Source organism: Sminthopsis crassicaudata, chromosome 6 (genome assembly GCF_048593235.1).
Source record: "Sminthopsis crassicaudata isolate SCR6 chromosome 6, ASM4859323v1, whole genome shotgun sequence".
In the NCBI taxonomy this organism is placed as follows: domain Eukaryota; kingdom Metazoa; phylum Chordata; class Mammalia; order Dasyuromorphia; family Dasyuridae; genus Sminthopsis; species Sminthopsis crassicaudata.
Window position 1 is genome coordinate 176,797,770 of NC_133622.1, and position 27,266 is coordinate 176,825,035.

Below are 27,266 nucleotides of genomic sequence, written 5' to 3' on the forward strand. Positions count from 1 at the left end.
CCTCTTTTCAAGGAATATTCAAAGGAATACCAATTCCTAAAAAAAAAAAAAAAAAAAAAAAAAAAAAAGATTGAGCTGTTTTTTTCTCCAGTTGCAGGAAACCACATCTATACCTCAAACCCTAAATTCTTGGACCAGTCAGATCCAAAAGGCAGCCCCCTCTTCTCTTTTGAAACTTTCCAATATTTATAAACCATACTACTCCTATCACAATATGTCATCATGACCATCAGAATACAATATTCACAGGGCAAAAATTTAAGTTTACAGCCAAGAAAAATTAACCTGTAAAGTTGAATTTAATTCTCTGGGGGCAGAGAAAGGGAAAAGGGAGTAGACTTAATGGAACAGAGGACTGTCAGGTACATTGAAACATTTTTTTAAGTGCATAGGAGAGAACAGAAGAAAGCCCAGTGAAGCAAGATAATTTTGATAATATATATAGTAATATATAATAATTGAAAGGAATATATAGAATTTAATATATATCATGTTATTTATATGTAAATATGTATGGGATGATGTGTAATATATACACATATGTAAATAAACATGATATATATTAAATTCTATATATTAATATATACATATACATGTATATATAAATATCTAGAAGGAAGGGCTTTGAAACATATGTGTGTGTGTGTGTATATATATATATATATATATATATATATATATACATATATATATGCTATATATACAGTATATATATGTATATATATATTCCAGTGTTTTTACACCTTACTCTCCACCACATACTCTTTGATCCAGTGAACCTGGGCCCATGGCTAGTCTACAAACAACACACTCCTATCTCAGTTCTGGCCATTTTCACTGACTGTACTCCATTCCTAGAATACTCTTCTACCTCTATTTGGACTACTAACCTCTTTGACTTCCTTTAAGAATCAATTAAAATCCCACCTCCTTATAGAAAGCCTTTCCCAACCCCACTTAGTTCTATCTCCCTTCTTTTCTTAAATATTTTCTATTTATCCTGTATATCACTTGCTTTATATAAATCTGTTTGCATGTTGCATAAATATGTGCATATTTATATTAAATCTAAATGCATTTGTAATACTTTAATGCTAAGAGTATGAAGTAGAGATTCACATTTTCATAAATTTTTTCCCCTGAGGCAACTGGGGTTAAGTGATTTGCCCAGGATCACACAGCAAAAAAAAAAAAATTCTCTTTGTGTTTTGCTGTATGGGAAAATGCTTTTTTGGTGTTTAAGGTTAAAATTTTAAAAAAAAGGAATTTAGGGGATCATTAGCAGATTTTTCCAAAGAATCTTTTTCCTGTTGTGACTTGAAGGCTGTAGTTCATTGCCTTACCTTTTCTACAAGGAAGCAATCAGCCTCACCTTTAATTCAGTGTATACAAATATTCCTCCAGAACAAGTATATTAGGGAGGGGGATAACATAGGACTTTGTGCAGTCAGAGTCAAAGGTGGAAAGTCATTACCATTGAAAAGAGAACAGGAACACTTTCAAAATCAAGTAACATTTAATTTTGGCTTTAAGGAATGGTTAGGGAAAAAAAGAGAAAGAAAGAATGAGTAGGAAATGAATCAGTGATTTGGGACCAGGTGGACATGGGAAACTGCATTCAAGAGATACAAAGTCAAATGTAAGATTTAAAGGGAAAAGTCATTGGGGAGAGGAGTAAAGAGGAGACATACTATGTTTTGTAAGCAGCTCCTGTATACAATTACAGACCACTTCTTCCCATTCCCTGACTAAACTTGCAGAATAATCGTTGATTCTTTCTTTGTTTTGTTTCCAGGGAAGAGCAAGAAGAGACCTCTGCCATTCGGGTAGGATTTGTCACCTATAACAAAGTCCTCCACTTTTTTAATGTCAAGAGCAACTTGGCCCAGCCCCAGATGATGGTGGTGACGGATGTGGCAGAGGTCTTTGTTCCTCTCTTGGATGGCTTCCTGGTCAACTATCAAGAATCTAAGGCCGTCATTCATAAGTAAAGAATTTTTCATGCTTTTCAATCTAGATCCAATTTTTAAGTATTGCTCTGTCTCTGGTTGAGTCAGTGCCACTTGGCATAAAGGACCCAAAATTTAACATCAGCAAATCTAGGTTGAGACCTGGCTTGGCCAGATTTCTGGTTACTATCTCAGTTGCCCTATCTGCAAAAGGAAGGAGTGGAATTAAATAAGCTAGAAGGGAACTCTGAGGTCATTTAGGCCTACCACAGGCATGCTGGTAAATGTTTTAACAATTGGCTTGCTGAAATAAAATAATGTGTACTTGACTCACTTTTCAATTTAATCTATATTAATAAGCCATTGCTTTCTTAAGTCTAGACATCCAACCAAACAATAAATCAAACCTTGATTTATAGTGCTTGCCAATTTCTGAGGTGTAAATGTTCACACTGAAAAATTAATAATCATCTAAGGTGCCTGTCCTAACTGGTACTGGCACACCCCTGACCTCAACCCCTCCCTGAATAATATTCTCTTCTACAATCTTAAATCATAAGATCATGGATTTAAAACTGGAAGAAAACTGAGAAGCTCCTGAGTTTAACTCCCCTCCAACCTCCCATATTGCAAATGAGGAACTGAGGCACAAAGAGATTAAATGACTTTCTCAGTATCTCATGACTAGTGAGTGTCAGGGAATAAAAAGAGCAAAGGAACTCACCTTCTCCTGACTCAAAATTTAATGCCATATCCTCTGTGCCATGGTGTCTATCAATGAATTAAAGGACCTGAGTTCAGTCAGAGTTCAGCTATAAATTGGTGAGACTTTGAGCAGATTGCCTGTGTCTCCATTTCTTCATCTGTAAAGTCAGAGAGCTGAACTAGATGAAGACCCTCATCTCTCAGTGTTATGACTGATAACAAGGTCATTGATCTGTAATGGAGTAAATAAGGAGGCCTGAGGTTCATTGGTGGGTTTTTTCTACCCAAAGCCTTGATCTCTCTATAAGATCATGGTCCAGGAATGCAGACATTCCCTGAGAGACCAGGACACATCAAACATGCCATGGTGGGTATCAAAATGAGGCCATCGTAGGGGGCTGAGAAGCTAAGAATTTCTTTTGGTAATGACCCTTACTCTTTCTTGTAGCTTGTTGGACCAGATTCCAGAGATTTTTGCTGATTCTAATGAGAATGAGACAGTCTTTGCTCCTGTCGTCCAAGCTGGCATGGAAGCCCTAAAGGTGAGCACACTTCTCAGTCTGTGATAACTAAGTCTTTGCTGGAAATTATTTTTAAGGTCATTTGCTGTGATCTCTATAGGACTCTAGATCCTCAGTCATGGGGAGAAATCACTTAAATTTTTTTTTTTAATTCCCAGTTTTTCTAGTCTTTACATTCCAATCTGAACATCAGCATGTAAATGTTTCTTTGATGAACTTTATAAAATCTTATTTGTAAATTGTTTCAACAAGGGAAGCTAGATAGAGCACTGGCCCTGAAGGCAGGGGGATCTGAGTTCAAATTTGACCTCGACATTTAACACGGACTAGTTATATGAGTCTTGGCAAGTCACTTAACCCCAACTGCCTTACCAAAAAAAAAAAAGAAAGAAAGAAAAAGAAATGAAATTGTTTCAGCATCATCTCCTATACTGAATAAATGGGGCCAAATGTCTCAATTATTTTACTTTTGGATGCTCAGACCTGTCTTGAGCCCTTGAACCCCTATAAAAATGGAAATTCTCTGCCTGGAAAAAGAAGCAACTTAGTGTGATGAAGAAACTCTTGGTTTTGGAGTCAATAGAGTCAAATTGTAATGACTCAACAGACAAGAATTTATTAAGTATTTACTCTGTGCCAGGTATCAAGGATAGAGCAGTGAATGAGACGCTGTCTCTGCTACTTGTTACCTGTATGTCCTAGTGGCGTCACAGATCATTTCCCTCTCTATAAACTGATATCATAGCACTAGACCTTAGATCACAAAATCTGAACATTGGAAGGGTCTTGCTGGCCTTCTTGTTCAACTCTTATTGGAATGCTCTCCATCCCATCCCCAGCTAGTGGTCTTCCTGTCTTTTCTTGAGGATCTCTAAGAAAGGGGAACCCAGGACCTCTCAAGGAAGCCCATTATACTCTTGAAGGGAGATTTTCCTAATTCCCAAACTAAAATCACCTCTTTGCAACTTTACTCTTTGCTCTTCACTTCTGCTCCACATGGAGTCCCCAGATGTGACACAAGAAGAACTCTAATTCTGATCATAGAATGAAGTAATTCCAAGATAACCTCAGACAGATGTCTTGCAAAATGCTTCCTTCAAGCCTGATTTTATTGATGTGGGTACCCTCTCCACCAATACAGACTGCAATCCCTCAATACTCATATAGACAATCATCAAGAATTGAGCAATCCATTTCTGTATGGCCAACTTGATGATGTCTTTCTCTTTCTTCATGCCTGAATGACAAACCCCCAGAGTCCCTTCCTGGGATTGCTCTCAAAGGGTTTCCTGTCTGGGAGAATCTGCCAGAACTTGTGATTCTCTCCCATACTTTTCAAGAACATAGGATCACTTCCACACCATAAGGAGGAATTGGAAGAGGGCTTTTTGGTCATAGAATTTGTGAGAAAAGTATGTCACACGCCCCCCCCCCCCCAATCAACTGAAACTGCCACAATGGCACTAGCTAACACTTACTTACAAGAATTTGAAAGAAAAGCAGCTAAATATGGGAACACTGCCTATTTGTTTAAAATGTTTGAAAAAAATGAGCAGAGGCATGGCCTTTAAAAAAAATGGCAGGTCTGGGACTGGTAAAGGAACCATTAATAAGTACAGGGCTGAAGGCCAAGGAACCCCAATGGAAGAGTATAAAAGTGAAGTTTTTCTCCTGGAAGAGCCAATGGCAGTTATTTGGAAACTTTCCTCCCCCATGGTAATAATATCTTTGCTTGCTCTTTGATCGCTGCCAAAGAAAACCTCTCTGTAATCATCAGAAGTAATAAACTTCCCAGGCCCAGCAGATGGAGTGGAAACAAACAGAATCCACATCCAAATGGACTTGTCAGAAAGATAAAGAGGGACTCTTTGGAAGCCTCTTGTGCTTGTTTTCTCTGAAATTCCTTGACACCACGTTTCCTGCTGTAAATGCTTCCCTGCTCACAGAATCCAATACTTTTAATAGACATCTTATTTTTTCACATCTCATTCAATCCTTTTAAAACTAGAACCTTCCATGAGCAAGGAGTTAATATTGCACTTCATTTTTACCAAAATAAATCTTCCAAGTTATCCATAATTGACGTCCTCCATGACAATAGGTGAAGAGAGATAGGATAGAACTTAACAGAAGTTTAGCAATAAATTACTTTTGTACTTATACTTAAAACATGCATAACTTTTTCAGGCTAAGGGGACTTTTCTTTAAATTATCTATAATACATACTTAATTTTCAGTTTTGGGGGAATAGAGATAGCAAGAAACAGACAAGTAATTTTGTTGATATAGAAAATTCCCATTTGAGAAAATTGCTTCTATCAATATATAATAAAGACCTAATTGTGAGATGAAAGGAAAGCCTATCTCAAATTTATTTGCATGGAAAACCAGAGAGGAAGTTTGGAATTTCTAACCCTAAATCAGTTATTTGTCTGAGAATCTGGCTCAAGATACAGAGTTAAAAAAGAAAAGACTAAATGTTGACATAGGGGTATTCTGCCTGGATTTTGTTAATTGGGCATGGCATGGTTTTGACTAAAATATTCTAGTCTGCCCTTATTATGGAGAGTATATAGCCACCCAGAAGCTGGTATGAAGGACCAAGGCCCAGCCAAGACAATGGAAGTAATAACACTCATTGAAGAACCAAGATGCCCAAGAGGGAATGAGACAATGGAAGCAATAGAGATGTAGCCTTCAATTGGGAAGCAGCAAAGACATGATGCTCAGTTGCAGGCCTAGCAGAGAGCAGGTGTGGATGGAGCAATATAAGAATGTCAACAATAGCTATCAGCCACTCTCCCTCTGAAGTTGACTCTCGGGTCACTGTGGACACTCATGTAACTGCTTAGGTCTCATTTTCCATATCTGGAAAACAAAAGAATTAAACCAGATGACTTCTGGGTTCCCTTTCAGCCTTCTATCTGTAATCCTAAAATGCTATCTACTTGACATTTCTTGGTTCCCTTCTCAGAAAAACTTGATTTATGGGTGTCATCTCTAATTCATTATGAGGAAAATGAACTTCAGCCCAGATGAGTGCACTTATCTCAGTTAAACTGTTATTATAAAATTGACTTTAAAATCATGGTCTTTGGTACAAGCTTCTCTCCAACCCTGTGTTCTAAGTCAGTTCTATGTTATTCTTGATTGTTTCCTCCCTTGTTTCAGTCTCTAAGATGACCCTTTTCCTCACTTAGAGCCAAGCCTCTAATTGATACTCCTTCCTATCCCTTTTGACAGATTACCTCTGCCACAATCCTCTTCCATATTTAATTTCTTTTTTTTTTCTACTGGTTTCTACAAAACACAACTTCCATCCTTAACTCTCATTTGGGCCTTCCATCCCCTCAAGCTATCATCCTATATCTCTCCCCCTTTTTCACATCCATCTCCTAAAAATATTGTCTGCATTCATTATTTCTACTTCCTTTTGTATTACTCACTTCTCAACCATTTGTAATCTGACTTCTATCTTCATTATTCAACTACAACATCTCTCTGCAAAGCTACAAGATGATATCTTAGTTACAAAACTCAATGACCTTTTCTCAGAACTTATCATTATTGTTCTCTGCAGCATTTGACATTGTTGATCATCATCCACTCCTAGGCACCTGCTCCTACCTAGATTTTCATGACACTAAATTCTCTCCCTCTCCTTCTCCCTTTCTCCTCTCCCTCTTTCTCTCCCTCTCTCTCTTTCATTCTAATGAATTTAAGTATCATCTCTATCCAGATAAATATATCTAACCCCAGTGTCTCCCTTAAATTTTCTCTGTGTCTTCAATTGCTTTCTGGACATCTCCAGCAATAATCTTCTCAAATGCAACACATTTGAAACAAAACTCATTGTCTTTCCCCTAAATTGCCTCCTCTTCATAACTTCTGTATTTCTAGTGAGGGCACCTGGACCCTTCTTTCTCTGCCAAATTAACATTCCTTCACACATGATCAGGTAGTTCCAATTGTCCCTTCTTGCCTCTAGAAGAAAATACAAACTCCTTTGTTGATTTTAGAATCCCTTGCAGCCTATCTCCAGCCTTTCCCAGACATATTGCATCCCGTGTTCTAGTAAGAGATGGTTCTCCTTGCACAACATTCCATCTCCTATGTCAGTGGCTGGCATGCACTCTCCTCTTCACCTCCACAAATGGATCCCTGTTATTGTGGTCCAGCATGTCTGACTCTTTGTGACCTCCTGTGGGATTTTCTTTGCCAAGATGATAGACTGATTTGCCATTTCCTTCATTATCTCATTTGATAGATAAGGAAACTTGAGACCAACAGGGTTAAGTAAAGTCACTTAAGTAACTTTAAATTAAATTAAGTGAAATTAAGTGGCCCAAGATCACCTAGGTAAAAATTGTCTGAGACCAGATTTTAACTCAGCAAAATGAGTTTTCCTGACTTCAGTCGTAGAACTTTATCTATTAAGCCATTTAGCTACCCAGTGGGATCCCTAGCTTCCTTCAGAGCTCAACTCAAGGACCACCTCCTGCAAGAAATTGATATGTGTGTGTGTCTGGTTTTGATGATGATCCTTTTGTTTGTTTGTTTTCAACATTCATTTTTGTAAGACTTTGCCTTTCAAATTTTTCTCCCTCCTTTACTTCCTCCATCCTCAAGACAGCAAGCAACCTGATAGAGGTAAAATAAGTGTAATTCTTTTAAACATATTTCCATATATGTCATGTTGTGCAAGATAAAAAGACCAAAAAGGGAAAAAAACTATGAGAAAGAAAAAAACAAAAAACAAAAAATAAACAAAAAAGGTGAAAATACTATGCTTTGATCTTCCTTCAGTCTCCATCATTCTTTTTCTGCATGCAGATGGCACTTCCCATCACAAGTCTATTGGAATTGTCTTAAATCACCTTATTGTTAAAAAGATCGAAGTCCATCACAGCTGATCATCACATAATCATCTTGTTGCTGTGTACAATCTAGTGTTGTTGGTTCTGCTCACTTTACGCAATGTGATTGTAATCTTGATTCTCCCAGGTGCTAGTGTTCTCCCCTCCCTGAAATGACTTTGTACTTGTATATCTTACATTTCTAAGTAGATATTGGATCACCACTCCCCAAGAGAATGTAAAGTCTGTGAGGGTAAAGATTGTTTCATTTTTGTCTTTGTATCCCCAGTGCCTGCAACAAAGTAGACATTTATTATTTCTTTATAACCAAGTATGAAAGTAAGTTAGTTGCAGTATATTTCTAATTTCCACCTATGTACAAAAGTGGGATGAGAGTTGGTGTCCAGGAAATATCTTCTCAGAAAAGGAGATGGAATGGTCAGGTGGTCAAGGAAAGGGCTAATCAGGGAGAGGCCCAGATGTTGCCCTGGTGCTTATGAAATGTGAAAAGCCCTAGAAGGAAGTGCCTTTTATGGAAGACTAAGGGAGCAAAACATGGATAAATATTATACAGGAGGAGGTATGAAAGACTTGTGATCTGTACTACTGGAAGGAGTATCTGCATCCAAGAAATCCTAAACCTACTGGAGTGCCTAAGTATTTATGACTAGTCTTTCACTAAAGCACAGGAGAATAGCAAGCAGAACAGAGTTTTGGAAGTAGATGACCCGAGATAACATGAATGATCTCCTAGTCTCTACAATTGAAGGGATTGGACCAAATGAAATTCAGAGTCCCTTCCAACTTTAAAACCTCATGATCCTATGCAAACATTGCTGATGCCTCCTTTTGGTGTAGAGGTAATTTTTGGAATTTTTCAAAGTTGCACAAACAAAATAATTCCTGCTCAACTAGAGAAGCATTACATCTCTCTGTCCACTTATCAAGGAACAGCGCGGCAACATGCAGAAAAGCCCTTACTCAGAATATTAGCCTCATTTTGAGCCCCAACATATCCCTAATAATAAGTATTGCCCATTTAGGACAAATGATCATAGACCTAGAATTGAAAGGAACCTTAGGGGCTATCTAATCCAATAAATTCCACGCCCATTTTATAGATGAAGAAACTGCAGTCCCAAGGGGTTGAATTATTTATTTGATCAAGATCTCACAAGTGAGTTGAGTGGGACTTGCTCTAAGCTATGAAGAGGCTGTATGTGATCTTTGTCCAGGAAGAGGGCCCATACATGGATGAATGTACAGATCTTTGAAACTTTGCAGAGAGAAAATTATGTCTGTCTGAGGTTTCTTCCCCCTTCCAGATCTGTGATCCTGTGTAGAAATAGAACTTTGCCAGAGACTTCCTTTTTTGGAAATGTTTTGGACCACAAATCACTTCTGTTTCGAATAGATTGTAAGCTGCTTGTGGGAAGAGGGTGTGTCATTATTAATCTCTATTTTCTAGTATCTAGAGCTGTACCCTGCACATTTGTTGTTGTTGAGTTTTTAGTTAATTGAGTTTAATTTTAAATCAACTTCCCATGTCCCCATTCGAGGTTTTCTTGACAACGATACCAGAGTATCTTTCACTAGCTCATTCTATAATATAGAAACTGAGTCAAACAGGATTAAATAACTGGCATGGGATCACACAACTATTAAATGTCTGAGATCACATTTGAAGTCAGGTCCTCCTGACTTCAGGACCAATGCCCTTCTCCACCCAGCTCCTACCCATTACAGGGGTTTAATATATGTTGAATTGAATTGAAGAATGAATAGTAATTAAACTCCTGTGAACTCCCCAAATTTACAAAGTTGTATGATATGAAAATTAATCCCAATAGTTTCTAAGTAAGCACAGCATAGTGGAGGCATTTTTTTTTTTTATCCTTGTACTAGGCAGCAGACTGTCCAGGAAAGCTATACATCTTCCATTCATCATTGCCGACTGCCGAGGCCCCGGGCAAACTGAAAAGCCGAGATGACAGAAAACTGATCAACACAGACAAAGAAAAGGTATTTCACCTGCAGCAGCTTTTGTAGGTTCCACATTCCTTCATTCTTTCAAGAAGCAGACACATTCTTATCCCTTCTAAAAAACTGAATAGGGGGGCAGCGAGATTCATATCCCAGCCTCGGATTCTCAAAGGTGTCTTTGTGTTCCAATTGGTGAATAACTGAAATGTTGCCTCTTGACTTTCATATAAACTGAGTTAATTCTATTGTAACATCCATATTAAATGTCCAAATAATCCTCTTAGTCTAGGTTCCACATTAGGAAGATCACTGTTTGTCAAAGAGTTCCAATGCCTTTTCTCCAAGGTTGGGAATACTTCATATTTCTTACCATATACCTGGGTGATGTAGGGCCACCACTCCCCTACTGCACCAAACCCCACTCCTGGCTAGACTGTTTGAGAATATTGATGCTTTATGTCCCCAAGGAATTCCCTGCCCTTTGTGGAGCCCAGAATCATTTATCTATACAGAGAGTTCCCAGTTATCATTTTGTCATATTTCTAGAACTGCTTGTTTTGTTTTGTTGGGGTAGATAGCTGTTCCCTTAAGGGAATAGTTCTCAGGGAAAGGAAGTTTAGAAAATAAAAACATTTGCATTCAGACAACTAAGTATCACAAAACTTTCTGTATGGATCACACTGTAGAGAGGAGGAAAGAAATAGCATAATGAGAATGGTGTGGACATGTTCTAATGGGGATGGTGTAAACTTGTAATAGGGATGTATAGACCTGACCTAATGGAGAAACTATGGACCTGAACTACTGGGGAGAGTGTAGATCCAGTCCTAATGGGATGGTGTGAACTCTTAAACTAATGAGAAAGTATGGATCTGAACTAATGAGAATGGGTGTGGATCTGTACTAATTAGGATGGTATGGACTAAAGGGAAAAGTGTGGATCTGTACTCATAGGAATGATGTAAACATATTAATAGGGATGATATAGACCTAAAATAAGGGGGAAAGTATGAATCTGTACTAATGGGAATAGTGTAGATATGTATTAATGAGTATGGTATAGATTTATACTAACGGGGATAATGGAGACCTGCACTAATGGAGATGGTATAGACCTGTACTAATGAGGAAGGGGTAAGAAAGAAGAAAATTTAGCCAAGTCACATAAGCTACATTTTCCTAGGAGGCCAGAGCTGGAAACAGAGGCAGAGCCAGAGCATCCCTAAGACTTCTTAGATAACTACCAAAATTCTTGGGATTTGGACATGAATAATTGCAAGCTGATCAGGCTACAGCATGTAGAGAAAGGCCCTTTGAGACATAGAAACTGAAGCCTACAGATCTGAGCCTCAAGCCATTCCTTTTTGGGGAGAGAAGTATCCTTTTGTGACTAGTCCCTTCTGTCTGACCTGCTCCACTCACTAAGATGAGAACCAGAATCCTCTCCTTACACAGGGCTTGAGTCTTTGCTTTCCTGAAGGCCTCATTTTCTTCCTCTGTCAAATGAAAGGATTGGTCCATTTGGGCCTTGAAGTCCCTTTGAGCTCTCGAACTATGAACCCATGAGCTGGTTTGTTTTTCAGCTACTTTCAAATTCAGGTCTACAGGCATTTATTAAGCATTTCCAGATACTAAATGCTGAGGGTTCAAAGAAAGAAAAAGTCACAAGGGGTTCAATCTGATGGGGGAGACAATATTCTAATGACTATGAACAAATAGGTTATAGACAGGCTAAATTGAAGGCAATGAGCAGAGGGAAAGTCGCAGACTTAAGAGGGATTGGGAAAGGATTCCTGTAGAAGGTGGAGTCTGAGCGGGGACTGGCAGGCAGCCAGGAGGCTAAGATGAGGGGGATGGGGGATACCCCCCAAAAATGTCTTGAGTCAGGAGAGATGGAGTGTCTTGGGCAAGGATCAGAGAGGAGGAGTTAATTTTTCACATGTGTGTGAGTTTTCTTTTTCATCTCTACCCTCAGACGCTTTTCCAGCCACAGACCAACATCTATGAAACCCTGGCTAAGGACTGTGTGGCAAGTGGCTGCTGTGTGAACCTTTTCCTCTTCCCCAATCAGTATGTGGACGTGGCCTCGATGGGCCTGGTGACCCTGCAGACTGGAGGCACGCTGTATAAATACAACAACTTCCAGGTAGCCAGCTCCCCCCTTCCCTAAGAAGCCAGATGCTTCCTATAGATGCCATCTGCTTCTATTTTACCAGATTTCCCTCTTCTCATAGGTTGGCAGGCTCTGCCCTCTTGTGGACAGAACAAATTTGAGTTCTAATTTTCTATGAAAGGTAGAAAACATCCCCAAAGAAGAATGCTCAAAAGGGAGTTCTGTCTTTTGCACACAGCTCCCCTGCTATCCTGAGCAGGCTCAGTTCTATGTTTCCTGGGGATTTTGCCCAAAATTGGAAGTTTTTCCCACTTTTCGCAAGAGGATTCTTTGCTTTCCTTTCCTTGCATGAAATGGTGAATGAGACTGAGTCTGCTTCATTACTCCCTGGCCAGTCCAGGACCACCTCATAGACTTGGAACAAACATTGCTCAGTTGGGATTTCAGAAATTATTTCACAAGTGTGAGGATGGTAGCTTAGCAAATAGAAATGCACAGTTAAAATCACAAAGAAATATGCTACGGGGGTAGTGGATCGAGTGCTGAGTCTGGAAGCAGGAAGGTCCAAAGTTGGATCTTGTCACAGAAATGTGTTAGTTGTGTGTTTGTGGGCAAGTCACCTGGCCTCTTTGGGGTCTAGTTCCTTTATCAGAAGAATAAGGGGGCTTAACTGGTTGATTTCTGAGGTCCCTTTCTCTGACTCTATGATCCTATTCAATTCCTACTGTATCCAAGGTACTGTGCTAGATACACCAGAATAAAAGATAAGAAACAATCCTTATCTTTTATTTATATTTTTTTTAACAGTCCTTATCTTTAAAGTGCATGTATTCTCAGCACTGAGCCTGTTTCTTTCTCTGTAAAATAAGATGATTGGATTAGACAGACTCTAAGGTTCTTTCCACTAGGAACATTCTCAGATCTGTGGAAGCTAATTGTTTTATCTCTAAATTTCCCCACCTATAAAATGGAAATAATGGTGCCCATTCTGATCTCTACATCCCTGTTGTAAAACATATATGTTTCTGGTAGGGTCGCTTTTCTCATCTTTTTTCCTCTTTTTGGTGTACACTGACAGACAAAATGTTCTTTTTTAGAAGCACTTGGACAGCCAGACATTTTTGAACGACCTCAGGAATGATGTCCAGAAAATGACAGGCTTTGATGCTATCATGAGGGTACGCACCAGCACAGGTAAATGTTGTAATCCCAATCCCAATCAATTCACACATTGGCCTGATCTGTGAGCCTCCCCAATGACAAAGAAGGGGGAAGTATCTCTGAACATCTAAGTACATGGGGCCCTGGAAGGGAGTAGATGGTCTGATTTCCACTTTCTTCCTTGTAAATGGATGGGGTTGAATGAAGTAATCTCAGGATCTATAATCGCTAAGATGAGAGGCCTGTGATCTGTGTTTGGCAGAATAATTTCCATACAATTTAGGTTGACTCAGTCCTTGCAGTGTCAAGAGTCTCTTTTACACCAAAATGAAGGAAGGAATTGTCAACAAAAGACAAATATGGTTTTCTTTACTTTCTGAGGTTAATTTAAAATGTTTGCATCATGGCATATAAAGTTTGAAAGGATCCACCAGCATGGAATAATGGACTTAGGAAACAGGAAGTCTTGGGTTCAAATTCCTACTCAATTTATTAATTATATCTCCCTAGGCAAGGCAATTAACATCTGTCTACCTCAGTTCTCTCATGGGAAATGGGAATGACAATAGCACCTACATTCCAGAATTGTTTGTAAGGATGACATAATATTCATAAAGTGTTTTGCCAACAAACATTATAGAAATATTAGCTATTATTAGATAATAATGAAAACAATAATGATAATAAGAACTGAGAAATAGATATTGATCCGAAATATAAAGAGAGAGCTCTAGAAAAAAAAAAAGGCTTAAAAGTTATATTCTTTAGTGATTCAACTGCTTTCAGTTATGGCCTCAGTTTCCCTACCTTTAAAATGAGAGAGTTGGATTCTGGAACCTCTAAGTTCCATTATAACACTAAATCTATATTCCCATGATCCTAGGTCAACTCTCTCATTGAACAAATGAGGAAATTTCCCTCCTCAGGGAATGGAAATGATTTGCAAAGGTTGCCTAACTAACAAGAAGCAAAGGCAGGATTCAAATGCGTGAGCTCAGATTCTAAATCCATCTCTCCACTGCAATAGAATCTGCTTTTAAAGGAGAAATGAGCCCTTAATTTGCAAACTGTATTTCATTCCTTATTTTCTAAGCTTGGAAATAAAGTCAAGTCAAGTCAAAGCTGTTGTGACCAACGATCAGAGATGAAGCATCTAATGACCTTCACCCTCTCAGAATATTCTTTCTGTGTGTGATCATATCAGAACAGGTGTTTCCCTTCAGTGGGGGATAGCAAAGGACCACCAAGCATGTGATAGACACAGTCATATTTCATTGAATCAATGCATATAGAAGAGGAATCCATATCCTCCCGGAGGGGAGGGGGCTATTCCTTCCATTAATACAGCTTGCCACCCACCCATCCTTGCTTTCTCCAGTGATGCATTTCTTGACCCTGTTCTTTCAATCAATCAATGTGTTTATTAAATACCTACTGTGAGTTAGGCACTCTGCCAAGGAATCAAAGACAAAAATGAAAGAGTTTCTGCCTTTGAGAAACTTTGAATCTATAGAAAGAAATTTACATCTATAGGTCCATCATTCTTCCACAGAGGCACCCAAAGTGCTGGAGGATCATAAAACAGATAAAGATATGGAAAAAGGAGGGAGCTACAGTCACTTCAACCAAGAATTTCTGTTTTCTGATTTCAGGTTTTAGAGCCACTGATTTCTTTGGTGCTATTTACATGAACAATACTACAGATGTGGAGATGGCAGCTGTGGACTGTGACAAAGCCGTGACTGTGGAGTTCAAGCATGATGATAAATTGAATGAAGATAATGGTGCCCTCATTCAGGTGAGACACTGATTTTGTGGCCACACTCGTCTGCCCCTCACTCCTACTGAAGCTTGGATGAGTCCCTTCAATTCTCTGTGTCTCAGTTTCCTTACCTGCAAAATGGGAGTGGGAGGAGAAAGGATTAGTTGGCCCCTAAAAGCCTTTTCATCTCTAGAGGATATCTTGGACCATTTAGGAGAGGGCACGAATTTCCTCTTGGTCCTATCACATGTAATTAGTCAACCTACAATAATGTGGTCAAATGGAGTTCCTCTTCTATAGAACAAACATTCTGCTACTTAGAATCAGTTCTCATGACTCCCCCTGTATTTCCTTTGGAGCTCAAAGTATCCAGTGGCTTCCAAGGTCTTCTGCCATTAATGTTCTAGGCAAAATTTCATTATTGGGGAGAGGATAGAGGTTTGGTTTTCTTTCTTTTTTTTTTTTTTTTTTTTTGCCAACCTAGTTTCCCTTCTGCATCTCTCATCAGCTTCCTAGTTTACTTTTTATTTCCAATACCTAGACACCCTCAATCCTTACATGAACCTCATACTTCATTATCTTTTTTATCTTTGTTATCTTTGGCCCATCACTAATACCCTGAATGACTGTGGGAAAGTTAAGCCTTAATTAATTTTTTTTTTTAATTTCAAGGGTTTTTAATTCAATTTAATGAGTTTCCACTGAGCACCTACTTTGTGCTAGGCAATGAGAATAAAAGATCCTTCACTCCAAGAGCTACCACTCCCCTGGGAAATCTGTCTTCTCCTAGGATTTAACAGGCAGGGTGGTGAGTAGACAGAGTGCTGGAATCAGGAAGATTCATCTTCCTGAATTCAATTGCAGATTCAGACACTTACCAGCCATATGCCTCTAGGCAAGTCACTTCATCTTGTTTGCCTCAGTTTCCTCATCTGTAAAAATGAGTTGAGAAGGAAATGGCAAACCCCTCCAATACCTTCTTCAGATGAACTGCCAATTTATAAAAATGGAAATCTATAAAGGAGAATTTTATTTTGTAGAGTGATGAAGGGCTATTATTTACATCACTTAATTGCTCTGATTTACCTAGTGCAAAATATGCTAAAACAGTCTTTAAATGAATCCTTATTCATCACTTGGCTTCTATTCTCTGTGTAGATACATTGATTTTTGGAGTTACAGCCAATATGAAATCGGGTTTTATGTTGTGATCAAAAACAGAACCCAGAAAGATTGGACTGCTAAAAGATTGACTGTGAATAGTTCCTAGTCCAAGTCAGGAAAGAAAGGGAATCCATTGCTTCACAACTCTGTGGATATAGATCTGAATTAGGAATATTTGAAGGAATTGTCCAGTATTGAGTTCAGGCCCTTCCCTGAATGTATTCATTCATTCAGCAAGCATATATTAAGCATCTGCCATGTACTATACAAAGATAAGGCTGAAATGATCGCAGGTCTTAAAGAGCTTAGATTCTTCTTTTCAAAAGAAAAAAAAATTAATTGATATCTCTTGGTTTTAGATCACCTATATTTTCTACTCTCTACTATTGAAAGAAAATTAAATAACATTTATTAAACATTTACTCTGTGCCTTGCTCTATACTGTGCACAGAAGATACAAGTGGAAAAGTGGGGCATCCCAATCCTGGAGTTTGCATTCTAATTAGGAGAGATAACACAGTACTTACAATGTGCACAGTAGGCATCTAATAAAAAGTTTATTGAATAAATTAATTAATCATAGACCACCAGCAAGTTAAGCCTGTGATCTTCTCCTTGGCATGTAGTGTGCTGTACTCTACACAACTATCAGTGGTCAGAGAAGATTGAGAATCCACAACATCAGCCTGAACTGCAGCTGCCAGTTGGCAGACCTCTACAAGAGCTGTGAGACCGATGCCCTCATCAACTTCTTTGCCAAATCAGGTAAAACCTATTTCCTGGAAAGGGGAACCTACACAGGCTGAAGGTGCGGGTGGGTGGGTCAGGAGGTATTTTAGTTGATTGAAAGGTACTTTTTCCTAGAATACTGCTCTTGGGTGAATATGCTCCGAAATTCAAAGTAAGGAACCAGCATATCTTGTGGAGACAATCAGGAAGCAGCTTGATCTGTGTCTTTCATGAAGTATCTGCCCCAACCAGTGGGCTTCTGGGTCATGAGGTCTCCTCTTTCTTTTCCATTGTCTGATTGGGGATTTTCCTTGCCCAGTTTCCTATTGTCTTAGAGTGCCCATCCAAAATTTTTTTCATGGGGAAAAGAAAAGAAGTTGTTGGAAGGGCAGCCCAAGAGTGAAAGGGTAGAGAGACCACTGAGGTTGAGGTTCAAATCCCATTTTAGACACTTATCAGTTGTGTGATCTTGGACAAATAAGTGACCCCTCTCTGTAACTTATTTTCAGTTGTTTCTAGGGATTCTTCCAGCTCTAATTATCTATGATCCTTTGAACTGGTAGGAGACCTTGCTTCAACAGCAGGTTAATAGAGAGTTGGACCCAGAGAGTCAGAAAGAGCCAAGTTCAAATCCAGCCTCATATACTTAATAGTTGTGTGACTCCAAGAAAGTTATTTAACTTTTCTGTTTGCCCTGGTTTCCTCAACTGTAAAATAGAGATAATAGTGGAACCTGACTCCCGAAGGTTGTTTGAGGGTCAATTGAATTCTATTTGCGAAGCACTTAGGTCAGGACTAGCACTGAATTAATGCTAGTTTCCTTCCTTAATTCTCCATCTCTTACCTTTTTCACTTTCTACTCCCTATCCTTGAAATCTCCTCCCAACCTTCACCATCTCCCATTTTGACCTCTTTTCCTTAAAAGATGGGAACCACTCCCAGGAACTAAGAACTGGGACCCACCAGCTCCTTGCAATTCCAGTTGGAACTCTGAATATATTTTCCCCTAGAAATGTTCAATTCAATTCAGTTTCATTGAAAACAGAAGCAAGCACTGTTTTGTTTGACCATTCACTTTGTCCTTTCACCATGCTGGCTGCCCTTCTCTGGGAGCTCTCTAGGGTAACATGATCTTCTTAAAATATGGTACCCAGTATAATTCAGTCATGGCTGACTTTTCCATGACTTCACTTGGGGTTTTTGTGGCAAAGACACTGGAATTGTTTGCCATTTCCTTCTTCAACTCATGTTACAAATGAAGAAACTGAAGGTAATAAGGTGAAGTGGCTTGCCCAGGGTAACATAGCTAGGAAGTGTCTCAGGCCAGATTTGAATATAGAAAGATGAGTCTTCCTGACTCAGGCACTCTATCAACTATACCACCTAGCTGTCCCTATTCTCTACCAGTATACAAAATATCCTGGATATGGAATGGCCAAAGCAGAGGACAATGTGAGTATCACCTCTGTAGTCCTGTGCTTCCCTTAAGGAAACCTACATCCACGATAACTTAGCACAGAGAGCATTTTACAAATTTTACATCAGGATCCCAGATCTTAGACCTAGAGCTGGAAGATACCCCAGAGGCCATACAGATGAAGAAATTGAGAGTCAGCAAAATTAAAGCACAAGTCACTCAGATGCTCTGAAGTTTGCCTTGATGTGATACATAAACGTGAGGTGCTGTAATTACTATAGCATCAGTACTTGAAAGGACGATGGTTTCATCATTTCCACATCCAGATGCTCCTCCTGGAGGTCTTCATGAGTTTCTGTGGTCCCATTGATCTGATACCACCCTTTGGACATCGGGCCACTTCTGAGTTAATTAATCTGGACAAGAGGTAGTAGGTGTATAGTCACTAGGCCCTTTGCACAACCTTTCCAGTTTGAGAGAACCTGCCCAAGTGTTGCCTTCTAAAGGCCAAGCTCACCTCAGTAAAGCAGAGGCACCGGGGAGGCTGGAGCTCAGATGGTCTGTGTATCATCTCCATATCCGTAGTCAAAAATGATCATTTCCTCTTCAATTAATATGCTAAAATGCTAAAACTGACACTGAGGTTTTTTAATTGGTGTAAGCAACTTGGGACAAATTCAGGTAGTGAGTTACCTACGTCTAGGGTTCCCTTACAAGAAAGGAAGAGGTAAGATGCAAAATCAGTCTCTTCAGTTCAGGGATAATAGAATGCTGGCCTTCTTACCTAGAATTAGAAAAGCTAAATCTAAATGCATTGGGGTATTTTCCCTGCTATTGGGAACCTGTCTCTAAATCTCGTATCCTTTACCTATTCTGCTTGTAGCATTCACAGCCGTTCTCACACAGCCTTTGAAGACAGTCCGGGACATCCTGGTGCATCAGACCGCTCACATGTTGGCATGTTACCGCAAGAATTGTGCCAGCCCTTCTGCTGTCAGCCAGGTGAGAAAGACCCGGCCCACTCTGGATTCAGAGATGCCGGCCTTTGTCTGGCTGGCCGGTCACCTACAGACCATTTAACCTTGCATCTCCTGAAATGGCAGCAGGGGTCATTCCCTAAAGATGGAGAGAGATTTCAGTGTTCCAACCATGATTAGGATTTTTATCATAAACCTGAGTCACATAATTTCATGAAATGTATCTCCCACCAGGTGGTGCTAGTGAGCAAGATAGGTCAGATGGGCAATCATCTTTTAGCCAAGAGACTGTCTCCAAGATTTCCAAGCAAATCACTCTCCCTACTCTCCTCATCTTCAACCCCCACTTTGGCAGGAATATAGTTTTCTTTTCCAACTCAGAGAGCTGCTTTCCCAAGAAAGGAAGGAATGACACTTTCTGACCTTGACCATTCATTCCTGTATCTTTTCTAGGAGTAGCTTGACCACCGATTCTTTGCCAAGCATGTAAACTCTAATGCCTCCCTCTGAACTTAGTTCAACAACTCCATACCCCACTTCCCACATCTGAACCAAATAATCCCTTATCTCCAGAAAATGGGACTCTATGGCTCCGAGGCATCTAGGTGGGACAACAAATACAAATACAGCTGAGCCTGATCTCAGGAGCACTTGAGTTCAAATGTGATCTCAGATGCTTACTACATGTGTGATCCTGAGTGAGTCACAATCTCTGTCTCAGATTTCTCAATTGGGAAATGGGTATAATAATAATCCCTACCTCCCCTCACAAGATAAAATTGTAAAGCACTTAACACAGTGCTCTGGCACTAGGAGTACTTAATACATGTTTCCTTTCTTCTATCCCATCTTATCTTTAGTCTGTATATTAAGTAAAATGTAACAGTTTGGGTTTCTGTTGACAAAAATCTTCATTACAAATTAAGAACAGTAGAAACAAAAGACTGCATTCAGGACGATAGTTAATATTTCCCAAACCCAGATGGAAGCAGAGTTAACTGACTTGCTCAGAATCACATAGGTAGTAAGTATCTGAAGTCAGATCTGAATTCAGAAAGATGAGGCTTGAGTCAGGCCTGGTCTTCCATACACTGTGCCCCTTTACTGCCCCTTCCAAGGTCAGAAAAGATCATCAAACAATTCCATTTCTTTTCAGCTCATCCTGCCTGATGCCATGAAGGTATTCCCCGTGTACATGAACAGTCTGCTAAAAAATTGTGTGCTACTGAGCAGACCAGAGATCTCAATGGATGAACGAGCATATCAGAGGCAACTGGTCATGTCAATGGACGTTGCAGATACTCAACTGTTTTTCTACCCACAGCTTATACCAATAGTAAGTATGCAACATAAGAGGGGGATATTGTCTACTCTTTCCCTAGACCATTTCTCTGTCACATGCATCAAAATAAGGAAGTTAGGATCATGAAAGCCTTCCAGGCATGTTTTGGGATTTGGTGGGATTGTTTTCCTGTGCAGCAAAAAAGTAGTCACAAAAATTGAGGGTGATGAGGGACTTGGAGGACTTAATTTTCCAAATAATTCTATATCATTCATATAATTTTTTTCATCAAGTTGGAACTCCTCAACCAATTAAGTGCTCAGATTAATTGGATATTCATTAAGCATATATTCTGTGCTAAACACCAGAGATAGAGATAAAGCCTCAAGTAAGTCTTGTGCTTAATTAAGATCAGATTTTCTTGAGATAGTAGAAGTGAGGTATAACATGTATATAGACAAGTAAATCCAAAGTCATTTCAAGAGTGAAATAGCGCTACTAATAATTGGAAAGGAAAAGAAACTTCTAATGGAGAAGGTGGCTTTGGATGATGCTTTGAAGAAGGCTTTCCATTAAATTTAAATTTTCAAATAGATTAAAGAAGTCAAGTTCTGTTGTTTAGGAGATGGCATCTCTACTTCTCACACTGGTGACAATTCTTGTGTATCATTAATCTCACACACACACACACACACACATACACACACTCACATTCACATGTGTGATAGGTATTTGCCACCATACTGGTGCAGAAACCACACATCAAGTGGGAAAGCAGCTTGAGCAGCCTTGCCTCTGCAAGATGAGCAAACTGAAAGATCATTTACAGCTCAGTGAAAGAGCAGCATCCTTTAAAAGAGGTCCCTTAAGTAGCATGTATTATACTTGACCTTGGGATAAGTATAATAAATAAAACTCTTCCAAAGCACTTAAGGAGCATTAAGTTCTTGGAGGATTTGGATGAGTTCACCTGAGAATTACTGAAGGATGGATTCATCTTTCATCTTGGAATTTTTAATTTAAAAGATTGAATCAAGAGTTTGTGCAAAAGTCACCTAGCTTTAGCTTGAATACTTCCAGAGATAGGTGAGCTCACAATTTCACTAGGGCATAAGGCTGGTTATGCCCAAATAACTTTTAGATCATTGGTTCTCCAAGTGTGGGATTCCCCTAGGGGCCCCTGAGGCCCTGTCAGTGCATTCTCAAGGTTAGAACAACTCACAATAATACTAAGACATCTTAATACAGCATTGTAAATTAATAGTCACCACATAAACAAAAGCTTTTGGAGGGGCCTCAATAATTTTTAAAGTACAAAGAGTACAAAAATCTAGTTTCAGAAAGTTTGAGAAGCATTGCTTTGAGTCTGCTTTTGTTTCCTCAGCACACAATGGATGTCCAGAGTGAAACTCTCCCAGTTGCCATTCGGTGCTCTGAAGAACGTCTGTCTGAAGAAGGAGTGTTCTTATTGGCAAATGGACTCAGAATGTTCCTCTGGTTGGGAGTAAGCACTCCACCAGATCTGATTCAAGGAATATTTAATGTGCCCTCCTTTACACATATTAATACAGATGTAGTAAGTTTCATTTTTTCCTTTTGGGGTATGATATGGAGGAGTAGGGAGAGGGTTGTGATTGAATTCAAAATAAAAATCTTTTCCAATTTTCTCTATTTAACACCCACCTATGGATTACAGAAAGGAAAAAGCCATTATCTCCCATAGTTCTGCATAAAAAAAAAACACCATTGCGACATTTAGACTAAAGCTGAGAGTGTGGAGAAACTAACTTCTACCCCTTTTGTCGAGTCTGACCTCACTGAAGTGGGATGAGGGCAGAAGTGCAATGGATAGGGCTGGCCCCAGTCAGTAGGACCTAGTTCAGATCCTGAGGCCAGCCCATACACTTGTTGGATGACCCTTCTCAATGCCTCAGGCAAATCTTGCTACAGCTGATTTTTTGCTAGTGTCCTCATGAAATCATAGCTGTCATTCCATTCCATCCATTGCTACCACCTCTTTGGATGCTTTATAGTGATTGATATCAAGTTGGCAGGCTCCCAAAGCCTCTCCCAGCAGAGGACAGGTTCTATCAGATTCTACAAGGTGGAAGAACTTCAAAAATGGACCCTATTATTAAATATGTGCACCAGAAAAGTTTGCCTACAGACAAGAAAGCATCACCAGCAGTTTGGCCAACAACTCCAGATGATGGATTCACAAGAAGCATGAGGGTATTATGAATTGTTTTGGCCAAAAGATTGCTCTACCCAAGGAAACCATTGCTACTTGAAGGATTAAAACCATCTGGAATGATCAGCAGCCTCATTTAGATCTTTCTATAGCAAACCATCAAAGAGTCTATTCCTGTGATTTGTAGTTTCCACAAATATCCAATGATCTTAGATGACAATTATGCAACAGAATATTTTAGTGCATCACATTTAGATACCTAAAACAATGCGCAGTGGAATAGAGGTCAACCTGTGCTGGGGAAACAAAGTTATTCTAGAGAAAAGAATCTGGGTCTTTAGGAACGCTATAAAGATACCTTTTCCTTTAAGGAAATGGCAACCACCTGACCCATCAACTGCAAGACATTCTGGTGAGCCACTGCAAAAGAGAACCATTACTGTGAACTGTTTGTTTCCAAGCACACGCCCCCAGAGGAGGGCTGAATCCACAGCATATGGGGAGATTTGAGGCTGACATCATTTGCATGGGGAGTGACCTTAATATTTTATGCTTAATATTTAGTGACTTCCCAAATGTGGGGCATGATTATATAAAAGTTTGCATTTCCAATGAGTCACAAAGTCTAAATTCAGCTGTCAGCATATTTAATTCAGAATGCCATTTAGTACTCAGTGTTCAGCAGATCATCAATGTCAGGACTCCCTTTAGTCATGCAGGGTGACATCAAGTCAAACCATCTCATCCTGTGAGATTGATGCCTGGGTCTTCCCATAAATGCACAGCAAAGAATCCACTCAATATTCTGAAGGCCTTTTCACTGAACTTTCTATGGTACCAGCATGGCATTTGGCCAAGCCACCTATTCATTATCCTTGGGAATGACCTGCTAATAATGTTTTTCCATGATGATAGCCTGCCCACTAATTTTTGTACATACCATGCAGAGAAGTATGTTGTTACCCACTGGGGCCCAAAATGAAGCTCTTCATTGTCTCTGAATTACCTGCCATTTTTATTCTGTGGAGATTATGGTATTCCCCTGTGAGAATATATAATCTCTTTAAATAATTAGTGGTAAAATTAGTGGTAGTGTACTAAAAGAGTGGTAGATCTGGGAGTCTCAATTCAGTTACCATATTTGTATACTTAGACTGGGGCAAGTCCCTTAATTTCTTTTGATACTTAGTTTCCTCATTTGTAAAAGGAGAATCTGGCTAGATATATCTCTAAGATCCCTTTCAGATTTATCTAATGTGAACAGATGATAAAATTTAGAGAACCTTATGAGCACATTTTTCATCATAAAAAAGGAAAGATCATTGAAGAGGAAACCATCTCCCACTAAGGAGACCAAGACCAAAAAAAAAAAAAAAAAAAAAAAAAAATCTAGAATGCAACATGGAAAGGTAAATGAATCTAAGAAACATTTTTGCTCAATTTAAGGAAGAAAATACAATCCCTTAATTATTCCACAAGCATTTATTCATAGCCTACTATGGGACAGGCACTAGAAACCAAAAGCCCCCCCCCCAAAAAAAAATTTTTAATTAATCCTCTGCACTAAAATAATTTATATTCTATTGAGGGAACCACATGCATATAAATACAAAATATATACAATAAATTTGTCAGGGATAGGAAATCAGACAAGACCTCCTGCAGCCAAGTGGCTCTTAAAATGAGTCTAAGGAAGCTAAGGTATAACACAGGTGAAAACTAAAGTTTGTTGATTGTCCAGGAAGTTAACGAATAAAACAGGTTGGGGATAATTCTGTTCTTAATGCATTGGTTTATTTAACAGATAGCTATCATCCCTGGGAGACACTGTTATTACTTTTAAATAGAATGCCATAATCTGAGCTGAAAGGGCTCAGATCCCATCTAATCCCACCCATTCTGTCCAGGATTCTACTCAACAACATATCAGACAATGGACATCCAGTCAAAAAACATGCATGAAGGAAGCATAGTGACTTCTCAATTTTTTCAGATAAGTCCATTTTAATGGTACCTACAAAGTGGGAAGTAATGCTGTATTACCTACTTTTTACAACTTATAGTTCTAATATTCATGTTAAGCATTCCCTAGATCACTCCGCCTGTATACTGTTCATAAATAATGTGTGTGCTCTTAGCATTTTCATACAAAGGATCAATTTTAGGATAGTTCTGTGTTAATGGAAGAAAATTGAGCAGTTTTCTGCTTTCTTTAATGGAATGTATGGGGATAGATTACAGCTCCACAGTCCACTAAGTAGTCCTAAAGGACACTTTCAAGCTTCTTTTATACAGTTGAAAATTCAGTCTAGCAGTTTGTTGTGAAGATGTAAAAGTGATTACTGGGTTGTCATTTCAAAAATTGAAGTCATTTTACCACTGCCTTAATCCCCACAACTGTGAAAGAGAATCCACTAATGGGGAATAAAAGATCTTTCCCTCAAACAACATAATTTCCAGTTTTCCACCTAGAAAAGAAGGAATCAATGAGTGAATAGATGAATAAGTTTTTATTAAGTGATTATTCTGTGCCAAGCAGTGTGCTATAGAGTCCCGGATCTCAACAGCACATTCTAATGAGAGAGACCACATACATAGGGAAGACTTTGAGTGAATTGCACAAAAACAGCCTTAGAATAAAACAGGGTTCCCATGGGTCATTTCCATTATGTCCCCAAATCAAAGTACCAGAGGATCCTGTTTGCCTGCTACAAAGATAAATCACTGTTCCTTTTTGGAATTTTCTTCCAAAATTGGTGGGATTATTCTCACTATTCATTTTTTTTCTAAAAGATACTTCTCTGTAAGTATGAGTGGCAAATATGAATGTAGAAGGGTTTTAAGTTAACATTCATTATCCAATTCAAAATACAATCTACCTGGTTTCAATGCCAATTAAGTATAAACAAAATCCTTTCAAATAGGCTTCTTTGAACCTTAAAATTTGAATTCTCTTAATACAGACATCACTGCCTGAGGTGGGGAATCCATACTCTCAGAAACTTAGATTGACCATGAATAATATCCAGCAGAAAAAGCCATATTCAATGAAGGTAAGGAATCAGAGTTTTTCATTCTTTAAATATTTCACTGCTTTTGAGCAAAACCCTACTGATCAGTAAACCAATGTATCAAAAAAAAAAAAAAATAGCTCTTAATGTGCTCCCCCTTAGACTCCCATTCCCTACTTCTATAAAGGAGGAAGCGAAGTGTCTTATCATAATTCATTGAGTCAAGCTTGTTCTTTGTAATTTTTGCAATATTAATTTTTGAATGGTTTGTTTTTTTCCCACCTCATTTAACATGGCTGCTGTACTTTCATAACGTGATCTTTCGAAGACAACTTTATGTATATTATCTCTAAGCGTCTCCAGCTATGTGTTATCACCTAAGGGCAGATAGAATAGTGCCTGTAGTACAATTTAATAATACATTTGCACTCATATGACGCTCTCCCACATGGTCCTGGAACAAACTGATAAAGTTAACAAATATGAAGTCTTTTCCATAAAAATGTCAACCTACCAATGCTTCAGTCATCATCACTGACAATCATTAAAGTTTATCAACCTTTAAAGTTTATAAAGTCTTTTCCTCTGATCCTTATAATCAGGGGTGTCCTGGAGCTAGCTCCAACTGAAGAGTCAATTATTAAATCTCATGTGAGTTTTTATTCCTTGAAAATCTAGGTGACACAAATCCAGGTTTTATTGTTTTGATTGTCTAGACTTAGGGAAGTGATGGGAGAGAACTTAAAATTCAAAAGTGTGTTGTGCAAACTTTTTTTTGGAGGAGAGGGGGTGGAAGAGGGAGACGGGAAGCCAGTTGTTAACATTTGCCAGCATATTCCTTCCTGTAACAAATCTGTAAATTACTTTTCAATGAGAAAACCAATGCTCAAAGAGGCCAAAAGATCATAGATTATGCTACAAAGAAGGTCTTTTTTAGAGATCTTCTAGGTCAAGGGCTCAGTACTTTTTATTTTTTCTATCATGGACCCTTTGTGCAGTTTAGAGAAATCTACATGTTCCTTTTTGAATCACGTTTTTAAATTAATAAAATACATAGGATTTGAAAGGAAATGACAAATGAGAGAAAACAAAGACAGTCTTTTCCAATCAAAGTTCTTGAAGTGCAATTTAAGAGAAAACTGAGCTCCCATCAGGCGTAGATCATACAGTGAGTAGTAGTAGCAAAGATGCTAGATGGCTGAGCTCCAAGCCAGCTCCTTTTCCACCTTCAACTCTGCCATTCCAGGCACTTCATCGGTGGCCAATTTAACTTTTCTAGTTAAGGTTATATATTTATATATTTAGTAATATCATGATCTCTAAAAAGCCATGATATTAAGTTATTCTTCACTTTCCAGTCACCCTTGAGCTAAGTTTATCAGTAGAATGATCCAAAATGAGTCTCCCTTCTCTTCAGTCTCTTGTCTAGGGAGAAACAAGCTGTT

General features: G+C 38.8%; 1 protein-coding gene across 1 annotated transcript in view; it reads left to right on the forward strand.

The window, feature by feature from the left end:
* SEC24D (SEC24 homolog D, COPII coat complex component) overlaps positions 1-27,266 on the forward strand; it is a 109,178-nt gene that overhangs the window by 78,078 nt on the left and 3,834 nt on the right. The window contains exons 12-22 of the mRNA XM_074273759.1: positions 1,796-1,987; positions 3,103-3,196; positions 9,937-10,053; positions 11,990-12,160; positions 13,225-13,321; positions 14,941-15,086; positions 16,841-16,979; positions 19,244-19,362; positions 20,494-20,673; positions 22,004-22,195; positions 25,774-25,863. Coding sequence (XP_074129860.1) covers positions 1,796-1,987; positions 3,103-3,196; positions 9,937-10,053; positions 11,990-12,160; positions 13,225-13,321; positions 14,941-15,086; positions 16,841-16,979; positions 19,244-19,362; positions 20,494-20,673; positions 22,004-22,195; positions 25,774-25,863 — 1,537 coding nt within the window. The remainder of the gene's footprint in view (positions 1-1,795; positions 1,988-3,102; positions 3,197-9,936; positions 10,054-11,989; positions 12,161-13,224; positions 13,322-14,940; positions 15,087-16,840; positions 16,980-19,243; positions 19,363-20,493; positions 20,674-22,003; positions 22,196-25,773; positions 25,864-27,266) is intronic.